Source organism: Haliotis asinina, chromosome 1 (assembly GCF_037392515.1).
Source record: "Haliotis asinina isolate JCU_RB_2024 chromosome 1, JCU_Hal_asi_v2, whole genome shotgun sequence".
NCBI classification, from domain to species: Eukaryota; Metazoa; Mollusca; class Gastropoda; order Lepetellida; family Haliotidae; genus Haliotis; species Haliotis asinina.
Genome location: NC_090280.1, coordinates 88,878,453 through 88,900,586, shown reverse-complemented (window position 1 = coordinate 88,900,586; position 22,134 = coordinate 88,878,453). Strand labels below are relative to the sequence as shown.

General features: G+C 39.5%; 1 protein-coding gene across 1 annotated transcript; it reads right to left on the bottom strand.

Moving 5' to 3' along the window:
* Positions 1 to 5,900: 5,900 nt before the first annotated feature.
* Positions 5,901 to 21,849, bottom strand: LOC137299202 (E3 ubiquitin-protein ligase Bre1-like). Its single transcript, XM_067831790.1, has 19 exons — positions 21,805 to 21,849; positions 20,793 to 20,987; positions 20,112 to 20,279; positions 18,903 to 18,972; positions 17,487 to 17,744; positions 16,505 to 16,689; positions 15,853 to 16,077; positions 14,316 to 14,441; positions 13,776 to 13,949; positions 12,922 to 13,057; positions 12,448 to 12,569; positions 12,031 to 12,257; positions 11,122 to 11,206; positions 10,403 to 10,585; positions 9,751 to 9,879; positions 8,630 to 8,802; positions 8,157 to 8,334; positions 7,720 to 7,821; positions 5,901 to 6,999 (listed from the first exon to the last, which is right to left on the bottom strand). The coding sequence occupies exons 2-19, from the start codon at positions 20,898 to 20,900 to the stop codon at positions 6,823 to 6,825; spliced, it is 2,826 nt and encodes a 941-aa protein (XP_067687891.1). The 5' UTR covers positions 20,901 to 20,987; positions 21,805 to 21,849; the 3' UTR covers positions 5,901 to 6,822.
* Between the last annotated feature and the right edge of the window lie 285 nt (positions 21,850 to 22,134).

Genomic DNA, 22,134 nt, shown 5'->3' with positions numbered 1-22,134 from the left:
TTATGTTTGTGTAATAGAAAAATAATTAGATGTCTTTTCCTTGATGCTGGTTTAAAAAAGATAACAATGATACGTATTCACTGGCAGCAGTAAGTGATGGATTTTATGTAACTTTATCCAGCTCAGTAGAGCTGGAAACACAGTAAATCTGTTCCGCTATTACTATCTTCAATAAATAAGATGTACAAATGTAAGGGTTCTCTGTTAATTAGGATTATATGTGTTGGTTGGTCGTGAAAGGCATACCTCTTATTTGGACAAACCTAAAAGGAGTAAATTATAAACACAATTGTATAAGGTCAACACTTCATATGTGTAGTTTTCAGGAATGATGATGTAGATTTTTATCATAGTTTTGTATTATTTTTAGTAACAGCATTAGTATTGTGACTGGGTTTAGAGTGCAAGCTGTTGATCTATGTTATTAAAGGGTGGATAGATTGTTTAAATCTTAATTCCAACTGTGCAGCTTCTCAATGCAACAGCTTCCAGCTTCAAATCTGTCTAACATTATGTAACAACAGATTTCGTATCTCTTTTAACACACTCTGCTTACAACACTGCACCATCAAGACACTGACTACCTGTATCTCGGGTATGCCATTATCCTAGAAGGTGTGGGTGTTACCCTCAGGTTGTTTCACATTAAGACCAATCCATGTTACTGTCTATCTGGTGTGTAGCTAGCCAAGTTTCATGTCAGCCAGATATATAGGCTTTGTATTTAGATACTATATTAAGGGGCTGCCCAACCATTTTAGCAACAGCCCAGGCATTTTTTTGTATTAGTAGCTATGGCCTTAATGTATTTTGTCAGTCTGTAACATCATGCATCTGCATTCTCTGTAGATATATTAAGATAATGATTTTGTTTCCTTGCTGTTCATTGTTGCACTCAGTAATATGTCAGAGATTTTTACAAAATCAAATCCAGACCTGAAAATCAAGTAATCACCACTATATATGCATCAATCTACACCAGGATCGTGAAGATCCAGGTTGGAACTGATCTTCATTAACCCATGCTTCTTGTAAAAGGCGACTTACAGGATTCAGTGGAATCTAAGTCATCACATAGATTGTGTAGGCTGATGCCCATGTTGTCGACTGAAGCCGTATAGCTGGAATATTGCTGATGGTGGTGTAAAGCTGAACTCACTCAAACTACACAAGGGTGACTAGAAACATCAACCAAGTCAGCAAATGTGACCATACAAGCATAAACATGTTGCTGAGTACCTGGCGCAAAATTGTGCTCAGTTATGTACCTAATCGCCAACATACAAAGTCAGCCATCAACCCCACTCATCCAGATGAATGGAAGGGAGACAACTGATAGTCTAGATCACATACCTTGTGAACCCCACTGCTGACTGAGAAAGTGTAATCCCAAATATAAACGAATATTTCTAAATGGCATTTAAATTGTATTCATTACACCATACTCATACAGTTTTGCCGTGACTTTAGACAAGGTAACCCTCTCATAACTTGGATGCTCTTCCCCTCATGTGCATCAAACTCAGACCTGTGAAACCAGGCACATTAACCAGCAAGTCAGAAATTGGCACCTTTAAAGAATGAATCATTAAAAAATGAGATGGTCATTTGATTTAACGTTTTGGTAACTCACACTTGTACCAATCTACTGACTGGGGTAAAAATACATACTAGTGTCACTATTGGATATTAGGCACTTTCCATTGTTTTCGGCACAGTTACGATCAATCATACTGAAACATTTTATATCTACACTAGATCCCATTTCCAGTGTTTTATAATAATAATTATCAGCAAGCCAAATAAAATAACTCCTGATCTGAAAGTCAGAAAATAATCAAATCCATATCTTTAAGTATTGGTTTATTGTGATGACAGTCGATGAATATCATTAAGACAAGATGTTCACAGCATGCAATCGCCTTCCACGCTTTCTTACACACATGGTACATGACACACGATACGCCTCACAGATACTAAGTCTAGCAGGTCATATTTGTGTACAAACATCCTTATGTAACACACATGATACAGTTAAGGCGATGATTGTGATAATAGGTACAAGCATTCCACTCAGAATCCGAATCAAACTCACTTTCTACATAAACTGAGAAAATCTCACCTGAGTGTCTCTTGACATCACATCTGTCAACCCAAGTCATGAAAGTTTAAAAAACTGACATCGAAAGACACAAAGTTGAGATTCTGTTCTGATCCAAACTCATTCTTCTTCTGTTTCAACTTGTTAACAATGACAGTGTGTAAAAAGAGGTGACATGCTTAAATGGCAAAGAGAATAGAGCTGAGCTACATCTCTTTATCACAATATACTGAACAGCAAAAGAAACAACTGGGTTTTTTTGTTATTGATTATAATGAAAGATATAAACATCAACGCTTACTTTCATTTTTTGAAACTCGTATTTCTATTTCTGTTCAGTATATATGCTTTGGTGCGAATTGATGACATGAAAATGGTGCCTAGAACTGGCTTATGCCATGGGAGCCATCACAATTATCACCATTATCTCTTATGCACTGTGATACAATTTTATCTTTCACTATCTTCTGTGAATGTGAACTTTGGATGATAAATTATATCTCTATTGGCTTAATCTTAAAAACCATCTTGTGTAACAAACATTTCAAAGGCATTGACGATAAAGTGATTCAATGCTTGAATGAGTAAAACCCAACTATAGGTGATGACAGAATTCACACACTAACAATCTGTACATTACTAGAAAAATTGATTGAACTTTCTGTCTTGTCAACAATCTTTTCATCACCTTCAAATATCTACAAAAAAGGGCTCATGTTTCAAAGCTACATCCTTCAAGAATTTGAACATATTTCTAAAGCCTGTCAGGATTAGGTTTTCGGTCTCAACTTGATAAACAGGACCCTAATCCACAAAATGTAAGCTATGCAACATTCATATGCCTACAGTAACCTATAGCATTACGATATCATACTGTTACAATTGCTTTGAGGAGGCTGTTGTCAATTCAATCATATTGTCTGTTATCAACCCATTGACGTCTACGTTGGTGTATTGTTTAACACAGCACTCAGCAATATTCCAGCTATATGGCGACAGTCTGTGAATAATCAAGTTTGGACCAGACAATCCTGCAGTCATGATCATGACAATCGCTGTACGGGATTGGGATTTGGTGAATAGTATCATTGTATCCCAAATGCATTGAATGAGTAAAGGAATGTAGGTCCCACTTCGTTCTATTTTCGAACCCTTAAAATACCCACATTGATAAGGATAGTACAGTGCACTCTGTCTAATTCGGAATGGCTTGGGACCAACTAAAAAGTCTGAATTAGACAGCAGTCTGAGTTACACAGACATTTCCTATAAAGAAGGATTAGGTTGGGACTGTACGTTCAGTCCGATATAGACAGCAATGCGAGAAAGACAGAGTTCGAGTTGGACAGAGTGCACTGTATTGTGGAACTATACAAATGACTTGTAAAACACTTCTTTAAGTAATGTTCAATGTTTCTCAAACCAAATTCAAGCATTTCCTTAGGCAAGGAAAACAGCTCTTGTACACAAGTTAAGAGCCTAGAGTAACATTACTATCAAGATATGAATGGCATCATTCCAGAATACATCACTAGAGTCCAAAATACAATGAAATTGAAGACACCAGCACATGATAGGAATGAGAAACACCTCATGATGAAATGTGTCAAAACAAAGAAATGAATCTCGTCACATAAATGTTATTGGGTGTCCCACATAGGCCTTCTTCCATGTCATCGTGTCCTCCCTCACAACTTTACCTGGCACAATAAGCATCGATTGAAACATAAATATTGTAGTAGTATTTATATCCATATGATTCTGTACTGGAAATGTATCAGCTTGTATATACTCAAATAACTTAATGAAATGATGCTATTAGTACCTGAATACGATAAATGCTATTAACAGTGAGATCTAACATCTGTGCTAATACTAATATGGTTAATTCAGGTTGATTACACAGAACTTATGACAGTCAAAGCTTCTAAAGCCACCATACACAGTTATCTGATGGAAATTGAATTTAATCACTTTTGATATGCTTCACAAACAATTGTAACATAAGATGTAATGGAACAATGTTTAATGATGACTATCTGATAAAAGCATTAGAAATAGCCATCCTCCACTATCCAATGTATTAGTTTCCTCTGAATGTTTGATAAGTATAAATGGGGCTAGGGTTACTGGATAAAGTGTTCACTTGTCACGTCAAAGACCCGGGTTCGATGCCTCTCATGGGTACAAAGTGTGAAGCCTGTCAGTGGTGTTCCCTCCGGTTGCTACAAGTGGTGTGAACTAAACTCACTCACTCACTCGAGTGACTTGACTTGAATATACAGAACTTATTACATGAATCATTGTTGTGTTTAATAGACAGGTTTAATGTATCAGTTGTGTATCAGGTGATGATGATAATGCCCCGGACACATTCACAGGTTCAATATTTACGTGGTTAAGGTGCGGTAGCTTTGTCGTTATAGTCAATGTACAATATTGTTTCAAAATTAAGCTACCCAGTCGGGCTAGCTATGCCTGAAAGGTATTATCCCACAAAATAATTCACTAGGCTAAAAATTTAATATAGAAACTAGGCAAAAGATTACAAAAATAGATGAGAATAAGATACTGTTGGCATGACATGGCATTCATCATTATCTAATATGATTTACTAACATTTTCATCAGGTCATAATCTTGTATTATAACTTATCAGTTTGGAGAGAGTGATATATTTACAAAATGACCCTATGAAAATTCACTGGTTAGTCGGACCAGTGACTGAGGAGAACTGGCCTGACTGGAATTTTGCTGGCCACATGCTAGCGAGCCAGTGGCTATTACACATACAGGTGATAGCGTTCACTTGTCCTGCCGAAGCATGTGTTTATATCCAACAAAGGTCAAACTTGTGAATCCCATTTTTTGAGGCCCCCTATTGGATTACTGCTGGAAGAAAGGTAATGTTGACATGACCAAGCTCACTCGCTTGGTTAATGATCACATGTCTGTCTCTGCTGTAAATAACTTTCCTCAAAATGAATAAAAATAATTGATTTCACTTGACTGTTGCTGTTCTGAACAAGTCACTGATATAAGACTACAACCATAGCTGCAGCACTGTTCGGTCCATACCATGATGGCTGTATTGATGATTATGATAAACAGAATATAATACACCCTGGATAACAGAGGATGGCAAAATGTTTGTGTCATTGGTGATGAACCTTTGCTACGATCATAACCTCATTGCCCTCATCACTGTTTGTATAATCTGTTTCTCCATCTCCTGCTGATGCATGAGATCACTTTACTAACGTATCAAACTGCAGCAATGTTTCATCCGGTGTATCAAATAAGGCCACTCAGACTATCCAAGACGGGATAGATTTCTGGTGGACGGTCTAGATTGTCTGACAGGAGAGCCTGATGGTCTGATAAAAATTTCAGATGTTCCATACATCTGAGTAACTGACCATATCTTGGTGTCTGGTCTGGTTAAACCCAATTTGGGCTGGTAACATTTTGAAGTTACCAGCCCTGATGTCTGGCTGAGATTTTGGCTCATTTCACACACTTTTTCATCTACAGGGAAATCAGCAATAGCTTAGTCAGATCCAGAGATTGGGAAAGAGAACTTTGACAAGGGGCCATTTTCAGGATTATTAGCCATTTCCTGAATTTTGAGTGGACCACTGCCCTTGTATCAATAGTAAACTTCCAAATTTTAATTGGCCATTTTTCCTTCTAATGTGCAAAATGGTCAATGGTCCCTGCCTTTCCCAATCCCTGCACATCAGTAACATGTAACCTGCAAGATGTGTCCTAGCCCCAGGGGCATGTACTCTGAACATTCCTTCAGTATCTACAGGAAAGGTTTATTTGTCATGGTGCATGTCCTTACCTGTATAATCATACATAACAGATAATACAGGGTTTTTATGCAACACACAAATGTGCATCCAGTACACACAGATGTCGAGAATGTACGCAGATATAACATTCACTGAACCAGATGAACACACAATATTATTCACTGTGCCCACAAAACATCTGTAACTCTGCTTGTGCTTGGTTGTTTCTCTCAGAGCAGTTATGTGCATCACTGCACCAATCAGTCCACATGATCAAGGATTTATTCCTGGCTATAAAGAAATTATCCAGACATACAGTTCTCTATATCGGTAATCACAGGACCTTCATATGGCATTCAAGGACCGTTAAAACTATTAACTAGGGGTCTGCAGGGCCCCCTGTTTGTGACTAGAGCTAAAACCCCATAATATTACAAACACATCTGCATCACCATCTCTCCACATTGATGCTGTATGGATGTGTTTGTTACTTAACTCCCAACTCAGCAATATTGTATCTACATTATCTATCAATAGATAATAATATCCAGATGAGACAATCGAATGATTGATACTGTAGGAATCAGGATGATGATACGCTATCAACCAAGTGCACAATACATCTGGCAAGCTCTTCCTGAAATGTTTGTAGCCCTAGAAGCGTCTTCAGTCCATTCTTAACACATTGTCTATGACATAAGTTAAGAATGCTTGGGCCTACAAGTTTTAAGAGCATAATGGCCCTGGTCTTTTGCTTTGACTTGCACAGACTGCTAGCTGACTATTCAAACCGTAAACTCCCACAAGACCATGTGCTGATTGGTGATGGAGGAACAGAGTGGAGACAAACCCATGAAGTTTGGACAATGATTTAACCTGTGACAAGTCTGACATGAAGTCATCTCCTGAGCAGCACACTGCTCCATCAAGTCAAATACAGTCTGTGGAAGTCATTGGCTCCAAATCCAGCATTGCACTTTGGACATTTCCGCTGTCGGGTTTCGTAGCGAGTTCGCAAACACTCCAGACAGAATACATGGAAACATTTAGTGAGCACTGCATCTTTCCGGTTAACTTTGCAAGAGGGGCAGGTCAGCTGTTCCTGAAACACAAGGAAATATATTATTGTAATGTGACATTCTCTAACTTAGGGACCATTCATTATTCATGGCTGGAGGGGTGATGATGACATTGCATGTACAATGTGAATGACCCTTCCACGGGTTGCTGAAGGCCTATTCTACCCCGGGACCATCACGGGTCCTACTCTCTTTCTCACATGTTTCGGGATCATTACAACACAGTTCATCAGGATCACCATCACTTCACCTCATGAAAAGATCTGTAATGAGGTGTGGGAAAGAATAAAGAACCTTAAATCCATAAAAAATGTCGGTCATCATGAATAATGTTAAAATACAAGAAACAAATCCTAAGTTGTGGAAAGGGCACATGACATCCCAGATAAACCTGGGCTGGCATAACATCTAGGTACTGAGGGGACCTATTCTACCCTGGTATCTCCACAAGTTGGTCCATGAGAGTGACAACAGTCACACGTGTCCCAACCTTATATTCTTTGATCTCCTCCAGCAGTGTAACATCTAGGTACTGAGGGGACCTATTTTACCCTGGTATCTCCACAAGTTGGTCCATGAGAGTGACAACAGTCACACGTGTCCCAACCTTATATTCTTTGATCTCCTCCAGCAGTGTAACATCTAGGTACTGAGGGGATCTATTTTACCCTAGTACTACCCTGGCATGCTGATCAGTTGGTCCACCAGAGTGACAACAGTCAAAAGTACATGCGTATCCCTACCTTATATTCCTTGATCTCTTCCAATAGCACCTCATCAGCAGCCCCGGCCATCTCTATCTTCTTACTCCTCTCAAGCTTACGCTGAAGCTTGGCTATCTCTTCCTGCACACAACACAACATTCAATTTAAGATGAAGTTGGATAAGTATTGACTTTATTGCTCTACAATGTTTTTGTTTCAATCTGACGTATATTTAATCCCCTGTGAAATGGTATTTGCAACGTCTGTCCCTCTAATAAATCTCCAGAAATAACGTTATTCTCTCTCTTTCCCTGTGTGTGTGTGTGTGTGTGTGTGTGTGCGTGCGTGTGTGTGAGCGTGCACGCGCACGTGCGCGAGTGCATGCGTGAGTGTTTATGCATCCTGGTGTACAAAGCACTTGACATACTAACATCACATACAGGACTTACATTCAGAAGAGAGTAAAGACTGCAAACCTGAGTTCTCTTATACTTGTATGCCTCCTGTTCCAGAGCACCTGTCTTCTCAGCCACGGCAACCTGGGCTTCCTTGAGTTGGGACTGGTACTTGTCCAGGTGGAGCTTGAGGTCAGCAGCTGTCTGGGAACTCTCAACTGCCTTTCTTTTGTGCATCTCCATCGCCTGCTGGGTCAAGCTATAGAGACAGACAGACAGAACAGGGCATGGTCAATCTTCAATGAGTGGATGTTGACTCAGGCTTCAATGAGTAATATTCGAGCTATTTTGTTTATTGTTTCACGGAGCACTTAGCAGTATTACAGCAATTGCTCTCAAGCAGACCATGATTCTCGTAAGACGCAATGAACAAGATTGTGTGGTCAGACTTGCTGACTTGATGAACGACACTGTATCCCATTTGCCTAGACAAAGAAAGAAAGAAAAAAACAGACAAACAAACATACAAACAAATGTTGGGTGCCATCTTTTACCTGAGCTCCTTCTCAACTGTAGACAAGTTGTTCTGCAGTATGCGTTCCTTCTCCTCTAGCTTGCGCACCACCTCATTCTGCGCCTCCACCTGCAGCTGCAGTGTCGACACCTGCTCTACCAGGATGTCCTTCTCCTCCCTCAGCAGCTTCTGGATCTGGTTTGACTTGATCCGCTACGAGTGGTACAGGAGAGATGAATGAGATTATTGTGTGATTTATGTATTGATGTGTTGATTTAAATTATACAATAATACAACATAATTCTTCAAGTTTTATTTGATGTTTCAGTTTTAATGAATATCTATTCGTCTCCCGAGCCCAGTGATAATTGCTGACAGAAGCGAGATTGATTGATTGACAGACCAATTGTCAATAGTGAGTATGGTTTTATGTCGCTGTTAGCAATATACCAGCAATATCATGGCAGGGGAGATGAATAATGCAGAGATGCCGATCCGAAAGTGTTGCAAATAGTACCAGTAGTTTTAACGTTCAAAATGAGTAGTTTGACGATAAAATTAGCAGTTAACTAAATAAACAAAATCATGATGGATTCTGCGAAAAAAATGAAGGATATTATGGTCACTTAAATTATTTTGTCCGGAACTAAATGTGTCGAATTGCAAAGGTATTGAAATCAACTTCGCCATAATTACGTTTATTACTTGCAATCCTTCCAGTTCAAATATGTCATTAAATATGATGAATGGAAGGTACATGAATTCAGAAAATGTTTTTCATCGTTGAAAATATATGTTTTTGTCTACATATCTGAATTTTAATGCATTTCATTTAAATTTCGTAGGATATCCATTGGAATCGTATTGGCGTAGTTTGAAGTTTAAATTCGTAGCGACTACGATAAACTTGTAGGGGTTGGCATCTCTGATAATGGGCTACACACAATGTGCCCATATGGGGAATCAAACCCATCTCTTCAGTGTCACAAACAGGCCCTTTTAACCACCAGGCTGCTCCAAACACCCTGCAGTTATCAATAATTCGAGCACTAGACATCTAAGTTTAACCCACAAGGGTGCTTGGTTCAGACTTACATATTTACACAGACACTATGCATCATTCACTCACTCACTATGAGATAAGACACACAGTCATGTTACCTCTGACATCAGTTTGAAGTTGGCATCGTCCTTCTCCCGGAGCTGCTGCAGGAGGCGTGTGTTTTGTTCCTGCATGTCCTCAAATGCCTGCCCAGTGACCTCAAGGTCATTCAGCAAGGCCTCTTCTCTCTGAGAAGCAGAGACACTTTGCATTTAAACTTTCATTTGCATGTAGAAGTGCAATATGATTACATGAGGACCAATGTTCTCTATGAAGTTTTGTGAAATTTTGTAAACCAATACTGAGTTTAATTAACTTCTGTGCTACACACTTCCAAACATACTTGGTTTTCAGATTCATGAAACATCCTGTCTACTTTGTTCAGCGATGACAAAGTTGGTCCTGAATAGAGGATGTGAAGTCATCTAGAGTATTCCCTAAAATAGTACAGTGGAAGCTGTCTAAACCGGCACTCCTTCGAACTGAAGAAATAATCCGGTTTTGGCAATTGTCCGGATTGTAGAGCTGATGATAAATCTACAAGACACAGTTGGGACCGAGATTTTCTTCCAGTGTTGACAACTTGCCAGATTGGACAGATGCTGGTTTTGACAGGTTCCACTGTATAAGACTGTTAACCATCTATTATACAGATTCTCCTGCAAAGTGCCTAAAGGAACCATTTCAATCAAACATCTTCAAGTGGCCTACCTGTTTCTGAGATGCCAGGTTTTTCTGGAGTTCCAAGATCGTCTCCTCATTCTTCCTGATCTTTCTGATGGCATCTTCCTCGGCCAGCTTCCTCTTCTCCTTCTTTTCTGCCTCCTGCATCTTCTTGATCTGTGCCCGTATCTCTTCCATCTCCTGACGAGACTTCTTCTCTGAAGCCATCAGCTGAACATGCGTGAATGAGAGTGAGTGAGTGAGTGAGTGAGAGAGTGAGTGACTTTTTACAACAATTATAGCAGTATTCCAGCAGTATCACAGTGGGGTACACCAGAATTGGGCTTCACACATTGTACCCATTTGAAGTACCGAACCCAGGTCTTCGGTGTGTCAAGTGAACACTTTAACCACTTGGCTACTCTACATCCCCTCCATCAGCTGAAAGCCTATCACATGGACACATACATTGGTAGAGAGGACATCAACTGCAACGCCATTCTTTGGTACTGGCGCTGTAGGTATCAAAATGACAGAGTGAGTTTGGTTTTACATTACTTTTAGCAATATTCCCGTATTATCAAGTAGGATGGGCTTCACATAATGTACCCATGAGGGGAATCAAACATATGAAAGGTTGCTGACAAGCAACAAGACCAGCTTTATTTCATTTTACTTAATATTAAGCCTGTTCTAAAGGTGTTTTCTAGCAACAATCATGTAACACAGCTTCCATATTGGCGAACTATGTCAACGAGACCACGTACCATGACCTTGTCTCGCTGCTCCTTGGGTGCACTCTTGTACATGTCCAGCAGCAACTTCAGCTCCTTCTGACTGTCCTGGGCCTTCCTGTACACATATACCACACTGAATCACTTGGAGCTACCTTAATGATATATAACTTCCCTTTTCATTACTCAGATACAGCCTGTTCCCTAAACAAAACTAAAATTGACAATTTGTAAGGTTGCTGGTTTGTATGCTAATGTCATTGCCATAACGCAGCGGTCTGTAAATAATAGAGTCTGGACCAGACAATCCAGTGATCATCGGCATGAGCATCAATCTATGTAACTGAGATGCAATGACATATGTCAAGGAAGCTAGCTAGTCTGACCACCTGGTCAAATGTTTATTTCAAATTTCCATATAAAGGACACAACTCCTCTGTGGTGCCTAATAAACATGATGTGTATACTGGTAAACATAAAACCCTCTTTCATATGAGTAACTATAGTCTCCAACATCAAATTTGATGGAGAATCTAAAACTTGGAATACACTTGGCATTTTCTCTTCCACAAAAGGTAATGTGCTTTTAAGGATTACCGAAGTCAGCTGGTCAGTTGTAGACTTACTACTGCATAGTGCCTAACTGCCAAGTAAAATAATTGACATTGTTTGAGACAACACAAAATGGTTATCAGTGCAATAAGACCAACAGGCTTCCTTTAACGATTTTATCTGTAGTGGTGACATTGTGTTCATCTTTCTCTTCATTTTCATTTGAAAATGTCAGTAATTATATAGAATAATCTTGAAACTTTAACAACATATTATCCCTCATGAGTGGAAGCAGTGAGCCCCTTCCCTTGGGCTCCCCATTTATTCACACGAGATGGACAACTCATTGCATCCCAATGTTTTTTCTGTAATTCTCATCTGTGCACCTACTTGAGCTGTGCACGGAGTTCCTTGATAACCTCGGAGTCTGTCTTGCCCTTCTCTCGGTACTCTGCCATGTCATCTGATAAATCCTCCTCTTTCTTTACCGGCAGCAGCTCCGGTTCCAGCTTGATGGTGGCTGGCGGTGTTGTCACTGGGGCTTCCTCCTTGATCTCCTTCGTGTCAGACGACAATGAGGGGGTTGACGACGTTGACCCGGAACCTTCAGCTTTTAACTGAAAGACAGCAGCCAGTGTAAAATCATCATGAAAATATTTACACGAGATGATGCCACACAGTAGATACACATATCTACTAATCCATTTCTATTACAGTGAGTTTAGTTTCAAGCTGCATGTTTGGATCAGTTTGAGCCTGTCTATGAAAGTCACATCAACCACCAATGTACAAATCATGTATCCTTACCCTGGCATTCTCCACCTGCGTCTCCTTCAACCTGCGCTTGTACCTGGCAGACTCCATCTTGAGCTGCTGGTTGTGGTTCTGGAGGGACTGGATCAGATTCCGCATCTCCCGGTTGATGGTGCCTGTAAAGTAGTTAATGTGTTTTGATGGCTTTTGTTTTACCAGTAACATGACCAGCATGCTTTTGCTTGCATATTGTCTTATTCAATTTTCTGCAAGTGAACAAAAGACCAATGAGACATGACGGTTGATGATGCCATGTACTTATTAGTAACCTGTGGTCATTAGAAGTTTCTTTCCTTCTTTCTTTGCCCTCAGCAACTCTCCAACTATATGATGGTTGTCCGTAAATAATGAAGTATGGACCAGAAAATCCAGTAATCAAGACTCTGGTATATTAATAGACCACCAAGTAATTTGGGTGACTATTATGGGTTGCTGGGATCCCCATGGAGCGATCTGAGTGAACCATACCTGTCTGTTCATTAGCTGCAAGAGTCTGTTCGAACTCAATCCTCAGCATCTCATACTCCTTCCTCAGCTGTGCCAGCATGTCTTCCAGCTGTATCATCTCTGTCCTCAGCTTCTTCTGGCACGCTAGCTCATCACTCTGTAACAAGAACCTCCATTTAACACCACCCTTCATATAACACCAATCTCCACATAAACAACACTCCAAATAACAGCACCCTTCATATATTACCAATCTCCATATAACACAACTCCTCATAATACCACCCTCCATATAACACCACCCTCCATATAACACAATACTCCATGTAAATCCACCCTTCATATAACACAACACTTCATGTAACACCACCCTTCACATAACACGTAACACAACCCCTGATGTAAAGCTGCCCTCCACATAACACCATCCTCCTCATAACACAATCCTTCATATGACACAGCAATCCATATAACACTACCCTCCTCATTACACAACTGTCCATATAACACAACCCTCCATGTATCACATGGCATACTAGTCCAATCTGCAACATGCACCTCAATATAACACAACCCTCCACATAACAACACTTCTCATAACAACCCACCATACAACACAACCCCCAACATGACACTACTCTCCATACATCACATGCTTGATAATCACTCTGCTACATGAACCTCCACATAACACAACTCTCCATAAAACACAACCCTCCACAAAACAAAAACCTTCATGAAGGATACCATTCAAATAATACATCCCTCAGTAATTATCACATTTAACACAGCTTCTACCAAACTGGCCTCAAATACAACCCAAAATATCAGACCTCAAATACCAGGTGAAATCCCTGTACTACAGCGTCACATACCTCCATCTGCTCGATGTGACGCAGATGCCCATTCTTGTTGTTCTGAAGCTGGTTGCGCACGTCCTCCAGCTGTGTTCTGATGGCCATGCTCTCATTGTACAGCACAGAGAACTGCGATTGAAGACATTTGTACTCCGTCGTCTCGATGATGACTGTCTCGGGCAGGTGCTGAAGCTGTAACAGAAGACACAGACTCTGGAACTGCAATACTGGACTCTTACAAGGAGTGAGCAAAGTTTTACCCGCCTTCCAACAATACACTAATGACTGAAAACAATACACTTTAACACTGTTGTGTCTAACTCCTCTTTCAAATCCTCAGCTCTCACTGATCGTATCATCCAAGCAAATGCTAGAAACTGGATTTCACCAGTGATAAATCAAATATTAACATAGCCTGTTTTGTTGACACTAAATGACAAATACAAGAACAAAATCAAAATGAAGCAGTCTTCACACCAGTCTCACCCTGTTAAACAGGTAATAAATAACAGAGTTCTGCTGAACAAAGTTATAAGTTGAAAGACCAGAAGCTCTTACATCCATCTTAAGTTTCTCCACTTCTTTGCAGGCCTCCTGGTGATCCTTGTTGAGTTTTTCCAGCTCAGTCAGGCGGTTGGTGGCCAGCTCTCGCTGTTCCTCCAGCTCCGACAGGATCTCATCCAGCTGCAAACATGACAACATACCTAGCCAAACAAGCGACTGATATCACAACACACTTAGTCAAACAAGCTGCAAATATCACAATACACTCGGTCAAACAAAACTGCTGATACCATAACACATCTGGTCAAACAAGCTATGACATCACTACAGACCTGGTCAATCAAACTGCTGAAATCACAACGCACTTGGTCACACAAGCCACTGATATCACAATGATACACTCAGTCAAACAAGCTGCTGATATCACAATACACTTGGTCAAACAAGCTGCTGATACCATAACACATCTGGTCAAACAAGCTATGACATCACTACAGACCTGGTCAATCAAACTGCTGAAATCACAACGCACTTGGTCACACAAGCCACTGATATCACAATGATACACTCAGTCAAACAAGCTGCTGATATCACAATACACTTGGTCAAACAAGCTGCTGATACCATAACACATCTGGTCAAACAAGCTATGACATCACTACAGACCTGGTCAATCAAACTGCTGATATCACAACCACTTGGTCAAAGAAGCCACTGATATCACAACACATAGCATCAAATGATCTGCACCTATCACTACAAATTCAATCGAACATCATTCATACTTCCAGGACACATTTAATCAGATAACTAATCCAATATATTACCCAGAGAGTTTGCTGCATTTCACATTGCTTTCGAAGGATTGGGTTATATCATGTCAGTCCAGTAAGGGAGATCAGCTAATGGTGATACAGGTCTTTCAACCTTAGCACTGAGATGAAACTTATAAGCCTTTGAAAGGAGCAGACAAAGCGAAGGTACACTGCAAACAACCAATCGCTTGCAAGCGATGTACAGGGATTTGATTGACAATGAAGCACTAACTTTCAGCCACTTGCAATCGCATCAATTGCTGGATGAGGTCACTTTGTTTTCAAACCAAAATGGTGGCTTAGGAAATTTGAATTTGAAGGCTGAACAAAACTGTTCGGCTGCCAAACTGACAAAAAAAAACCCAACTTATATTCCAGCAACCACAGTTTGTTCCACAGGTTAACTGTAGTCATCAACAATCATAAATTCATCACCTGTCATTGAGACTCTCCTAATACGCTCTTTATTAGTGCCAGATGAGCAAGCGGTAATCGCTCCGCCTTTTTTGGAACAACGATAAACGCTTCCAGCTGTTACAAGTCCAGAATAAGCGATTCACTTGCTTACTCTAAGCAATTTTTGGCTAGCAACACACCTTACATTCACAACTACAGAGAACATGGTCAGTTGAGCCAAACACTATCAAGGGACACAACTCTTGACCAAGAAATGCAGCAAAAACAGCAAATGGTAATTAGCTCGCACTCAAAGCCACAAGCTAAAAGTTTTATCAGTGAACATTTGCAACAACTGCCATATTTCAGTGACAACATACCCTGGTTTTGGAAACTCCCCCAATACTCTTGATTCCCTCCACAGTGATGGCTCCAGTCGTCTCCTCATAGTTCCTCAGCTTGGAGAAGGCCTCTGACAAATGTCGATCCAGTTTCTCACACCGCTGATCTGCTCTCTCAAACTGATATTCCAGATCATCCACCTTGTTCTTCATCTCCGCAATCTCAGTCTCGGACGCTGTCACCTGATCTTGAAGCTCTGAGATCTACAACAGGTGACAGAAATAACACTGTTCAAACTGAATCAGCTGTGGTTCACCTTGTTATGCATTTCGCCAATTCACAAACTGTGATAAGGAAACTGATTTTAAATCAACTGGTGTACAGAAGGTACACTGATTTGATTGAACTTGGTGTAGTGAGTAAAATAATTCCACACATTTTATACCCTCAATCATATATATATGAGTTTGTTTTTCAAACTATCAAGTCTTTATGGGTTTTTTTGTACACAATTTAACCGTCAAGTGAGGGAGTGAGTGAGTGAGTGAGGGAGTGAGTGAGTAAGTTTAACAGAAATGGGCTTCACAAATTATGCCCACATAGGGATTCAAACCTGGGTCTTCAGCATGGTGAGCAAATGCCTTGACCACGATGCTATCACACAACTAAATCCACACATTGGTAACTTACTTTGAGTGTATGTTCATGGTGACGCTGATGGAGGCTGGTGACAAGGTTGTGCAGCTGTTTGTTTTCCTTCCGCAAGTGGTCCAGCTCCTCCTTCACCATACTCTCAATCTCCGCCAGCTTCTTCTGTGTCTCGTCTTCCTTCCCATCTTCCTCATCCTTCTTGTCCCCGTCAGATTTGTCATCGCCTGTACAGACACATAACCCTTGCTAACCTGGACCTTGATAATATCAGTGTATCATTAGAGACACTGTGCACTAAGTATAGAAATGTATGACAAGGGCCATAACTCTGTAACAAATTGTATCACAGTTTCCTTTTTCAAACTCCATCAAGACATTGATGTCCTGAAACCACATACCAAATGTGGATTCCCCATCTATAATGGTTTCTGAGAAAATCTGTCCCCATTAGGGACACTGTGCACTAAGTCAAGAATGTATGACAAGGGCCATAGCTCTGTAACAAATTGTTTCACGTTTTGTTTTAAACTCCACCTAGGCATTCCTGTCCTGCAAACACATACCAAATCTGGATCCCCTATCTATAACAATATCTGAGAAAATCTGTCTCCATCATCTCAGATGGAAGGTTGGATGCTTAAACCTATATCCCCCTCCCACTTTGTGGTGGGGGAATAACAAATATCAATGAAGTAACATTAAGGAAAAATACCAAATAAATCAGCTTATGCTGAGTGGTGAAATATTTTGGTTTGGGTATCTCAACTGATTCGAACACTGTTATTCTCCTAGACGACTACTCTACTCCTAACACTGAATACATAGTGGCTTCCATGAGGATTCAAACTCACACCTGCCCCACTAACTTAGACTGTCAAACAAAGCATAGAATGAGTCAGGAGGCTGGACATGGTGACCTTGCTGATAAATGTCTAATACGTGTGTCCACATTCCATTTTCACCAACTTAACAAATCTGTCAGACTGATATCTAATTTAAACACTAAATAAGCAAGCCCTACCCTTCTCTTCATCTTCATGGTCTGAATCCTTGGCTGGCTTCACCACGACCCCCAGCAAATCTTCCTTGTCCTTCTCAGCCTTGTTCTCCAGGACCTTGTGAAGCTTCTCGTTCCTCTGTAGCAGTCGGTCGAAAGCCTGGAGCAATTTGCCGATGGCTCGCTTCGAGAACTCCACCCTCTGACTCAGCTTTTCTTCCAGCTCCTGCTTGTCCCACGTTGACAGCAGTGCAAGAAATGCTGTCGTTTCATCGCTCTCATCTGTGGGGAGGAAGCAAATATGCTGATACAGGGATAAGTTGTTTTTCCCATCCTTTTTAACATTTTGTACACATCCAAAAATTGATGCAATATTTCCATTTTAACAAAGGCATGCTTTACCCTCATAGTAAGATAAGGAATTGAATTTTCGGAAACAGAGTGATTGATTGATAGACAAATTGATTGTTGTTCAATGCTACCCACAACAAAACTCCGACAGCCTGTAAATAATCGAGTCAGGACCAGACAATTCAGTGATGAACAGGATGAGCATTGTTCTATACAACTGGGATACAATGACATGTGTCAAACAGGTCAGCTAGCCTGACCATCCAATCCCGTTCGTTGCCTCTTACGACAAGCATGGGTTACTGAAGATCAATTTTTACCCGGACCTTCATGGGGTCGTAACAATAATGACTAAACTGGACTTAAATAGGCATCTTGGCGTGTCTTATCTGAATGCAAGGCTGTATGTAATGTAGGTTCAGCATATCACATCAGACTTTCGAAATGACACTACGAACAGTCTAACAATTCAGGATGGTCTGCCAGCTATACTAGGGTTTATACCACAACTTCTATATCCTTGAATAGCTCTTGGTCGTCACAATACTAGAAGTTAAAAAAACCCCAGGAATTCATCTAAGATTTCCATGCTAATGCCTTGGCTTTTAAACTGGGAAACATATCATAATACTGTCCCAAATTTTATTTTGTGATACGAAAGGCATTGTAATTGTCAAAAATTGAGAATTTCAATTCAAATCTCTTTGCCTCTGAGAAGTCTAGAAACGAATTCTAATAACGATCTTGCTATACATGCACTGTTTGCTTTAAGTGCTAAAGAAACAGTTTGTAATTGATATACTTCACTTCAAGATATTGGTTCCCAATTATAGAAGGAAAAGTGTGCTGCAAATCTTCAAATTGTTACAACGTACATTGGCAGTCCTGTCACGCTACTCAGTTTGCGGTTCCAACTACTGAAATCTACAGACATTATTACATCAGTAGTTGTGTGTCAATCCAAGTTTGCGTACACTACACAACACACTACCCTCATAATACCAGTAAGGACCTGTAAACGTAGTCATTTAGGGAACTCCCACTTTTGTAAGTCAAGGTAAAACCCTGATTTCGTAAATGTGTTCATACTTTTTGTCTCATTTTCATCAGCTGTCTCAGCATCAAATCTCTGCAGCAACACACGTGCATCTTCATCAAGCTGAAAACATGTATAGGGAATTCTCATGTTAAGAAAGGTAACTCCATTGAAACATTAGGAACAACAGTTTGATGTTAAAGGCCACAGTGAGCAATATTGCAACATTATACTGGTGGCCTGTAACCATTCAAGTTAAAACATGACCATCATGTGAATTGTGAGTGAGTGGATATGATTCTCTGCCGCACTCAGCAATATTCTAGTCTATATGGCACCAGTTTGTAAATGATTGAGTCTGGGCCAGACAATAAAGCGATCAATTACATTACCATTGATGTAATGGATACAAAGACGTGCCAACACGTGGCATCTAATCCCATTAGATGCCTCCTACATCAAGTGAATAATATATTGAGCAACAGCATGGGTCATTGAATCTCATCACCCAAGATGCTGAACACAAGGGATCAGAAATGTATAGGACAACTAAGAACTTGATTGTTGCATAATCAGTTGTCGATTGTCCCTAAGAAACTGTCATGTTTCCTCTGAGAAGGAAGACACATGATAATGAATACACTAACAGTGTGAATATATAACATCTGTACTAAACATGATTATATTTATGATAACGAATTTGACTACATAACTGTGTATTTGGTAATGGTCAGCTGCTGCATATTTTGGTCAAAGAGCATAAAACAAACCATGAACATTCACAATGAAGAAAACTTTAGCAGACAGACAGATATTATTATTCCAATATTGAGTACATTGGCCCAAAATACATTCTTGGATTAACTTTCACAATCCGCACAAAATTACACAATAGAGACCATGAGTTATTCCATGCAAGGGTTGTGCTGCATATTAACTTATCTGTGGTACATACACACATCACACACTCATTTCACATGTAAGGGGAAATGCAAGTTTATGCACTTTAAGATCTGACTAATATCATAGACAACGCTACCCTGATCTGATGCCATAATATTTATAAAAGACTGATCATGTGATGTGACACTAATGTTACAAATAATACATGATACTGGTCTTCCACAAAAGATAATCCATCTATGGCAAAAAGGTCAGAATCGCTTTAATTCTATCAGTCCCTTTGAGTTAGTTATCTGTTATTAGTTTAACTGGAACACTGCTAGAACATTACCATGATAACACTTGATATTAAACCTCACCTGATTCCAGTATCTGTTAACTATCATAAGTACAGCATCATCAGTACGTTGTCGGTTTTCCAGCTGTTCAATCCTTTTGTGTAGTTCACTTTCTGCACGCTTACGTTGTTCAATTCTTTCAGCTAACTTCTTATTTTGAAAAACCAAAACTTTCAGATCAAGTTCCTCCTGAAAAAAATTCCACTTGCATCAACATTGTTTTCAGTAATTTGAGTAATTCTGCCATATAGATTGTACTTTCTAATCGACAAGACCACAAAACGCATCGATGATGAGTGCACTAGTCCAAAATACAGCAAAAATGTCATGATTTGATAACAGTTAGATTCTGAGACATATTATTTACAAGGCAAAAACAACATTGTTCAAAAGACTGCTTTTCTTCCAAAGAAATCACACAGCTGACATATTTCGAAAGTCTCAATATTTATCAAGTATATTATCAAGACCATGTATACTTTAACACTAAACCAAATTATGACTGTCCATTCAATGACCCCTATATGTTGTAAGAATGGCTTGTCACTGTCACAGATACTTTTGTCTGACCATAGTGATATTTATTCAAATAAAATCTGAAACTCTTTCAACAAGGTAATAATCAACACTTTGGGCATGTTTAGGGAGTGACTCTGGCACAATATAATCACGGATGCTATAAAATTCACAATGTAATCCTACCAGATTTGATATTGGACCAATCTTGAGAGGTTCTATTCTGGTCAAAGCTTTCTTGGCAGCAGGTCCTGCTGACCCAGATGAATCATCTGCCGGCCGTTTGGTCGCCATATCTATGGTTTTTATCACAATCAAATCAAAGACTCAATAACTTCATGCTGGAAGGATGTTCACATTTTCTTCTTTTTGCAAAACCACCTGCAAATAAGTAGCATAATATCTTTCTCTTTTCATGGCATTTAGAAGTTATACACAAAAAGGTGATGGATTCTCTAATTTGATGATCACAACATTTCCCAGTATAATCTGACGCCGACATTGTGATGCATAACACTCACTTTACAGAAGTCTGCTTGCATAACACAATTTACAAGCCAAAAAGCACACATTCTTAAACAAACCTTTCTTGTCGGCTCTTACAATGTTTCAAGTCAAAAGTGAGAGTTATTTACTAGCATGACACTTTTGAAAGTAAAGCATAAGCCAAATGTGTGATCAGCAGAGACACTTTAAAACTTCGGAAACAGTTCCACTCGTACCTTTTACATAGTATATTTCTGCCTACCCCTGTGTAATATTCCAACACTGAAATAAGTTTACTGACTTGTTTTTTTTATACTTGTTCTAGTTTACTGAATGTATATTTTGGGTTAGATACGCATGTCAGTTTGTAATTCTTGTTTTTGATTGGGGTGGGGAACGGGCAGAACTCTTACCACGTCTACACATACAACAAAATTAAATTCAATTACTGGCAACTTCAAAATTTGCTTTTATTGCAAGCAAAATTCAAGAAAAGTGCAGTTTCTGGTTCAAAAGTTGCAGATTGAATCTACACTGAAACGGCACAAAGATCATCAAGCAATAAAATCAAAAACACTGTCGCTTTCAGTAAAAATCAATCATGGGCTTTGTAAACACAATCCTTATCACAATTCGTTGATGAAACGTAAACACAAGATTTCAGCGTTTCATAATGTATACTTTACAGAAGAAAAATAACAACTACACTGACTTTTCACAAAAAGGCAGCCATTTTGAAAACTCTCTAAAATTATCCAGCCGTTACACTAGGGTATTTCACAATAGATCATCAACGTTGTTTCCGTAAATACAAAAATAAATGAAAAACAGTAATTTGAGAGGTTTATAACTTCAATATTGCATTTGTATCATACAAAACGTTTTAGATTGGAGACTAATTTTTATACTATACGCATAACAACTTATGTTCTAACTGCACATATTTACTTTCTAAAAGTGAGAGTTTGGACATTTTACCCATCACAAGAATTTCTTTACATCAACAAATAATACTTACATAATAAAAAGTTAAGAAACAGAC

Coding starts and splice junctions, on each gene's coding strand:
- LOC137299202 (XM_067831790.1), bottom strand. CDS start 20,900: ATGGCGACCAAACGGCCGGCAGATGATTCATCTGGGTCAGCAGGACCT. Junction 16,690..17,486: donor CCATGAAGATGAAGAGAAGG/GTAGGGCTTGCT, acceptor GTGTCTGTACAG/GCGATGACAAATCTGACGGG. Junction 9,880..10,402: donor ACCTGGCATCTCAGAAACAG/GTAGGCCACTTG, acceptor TCTGCTTCTCAG/AGAGAAGAGGCCTTGCTGAA.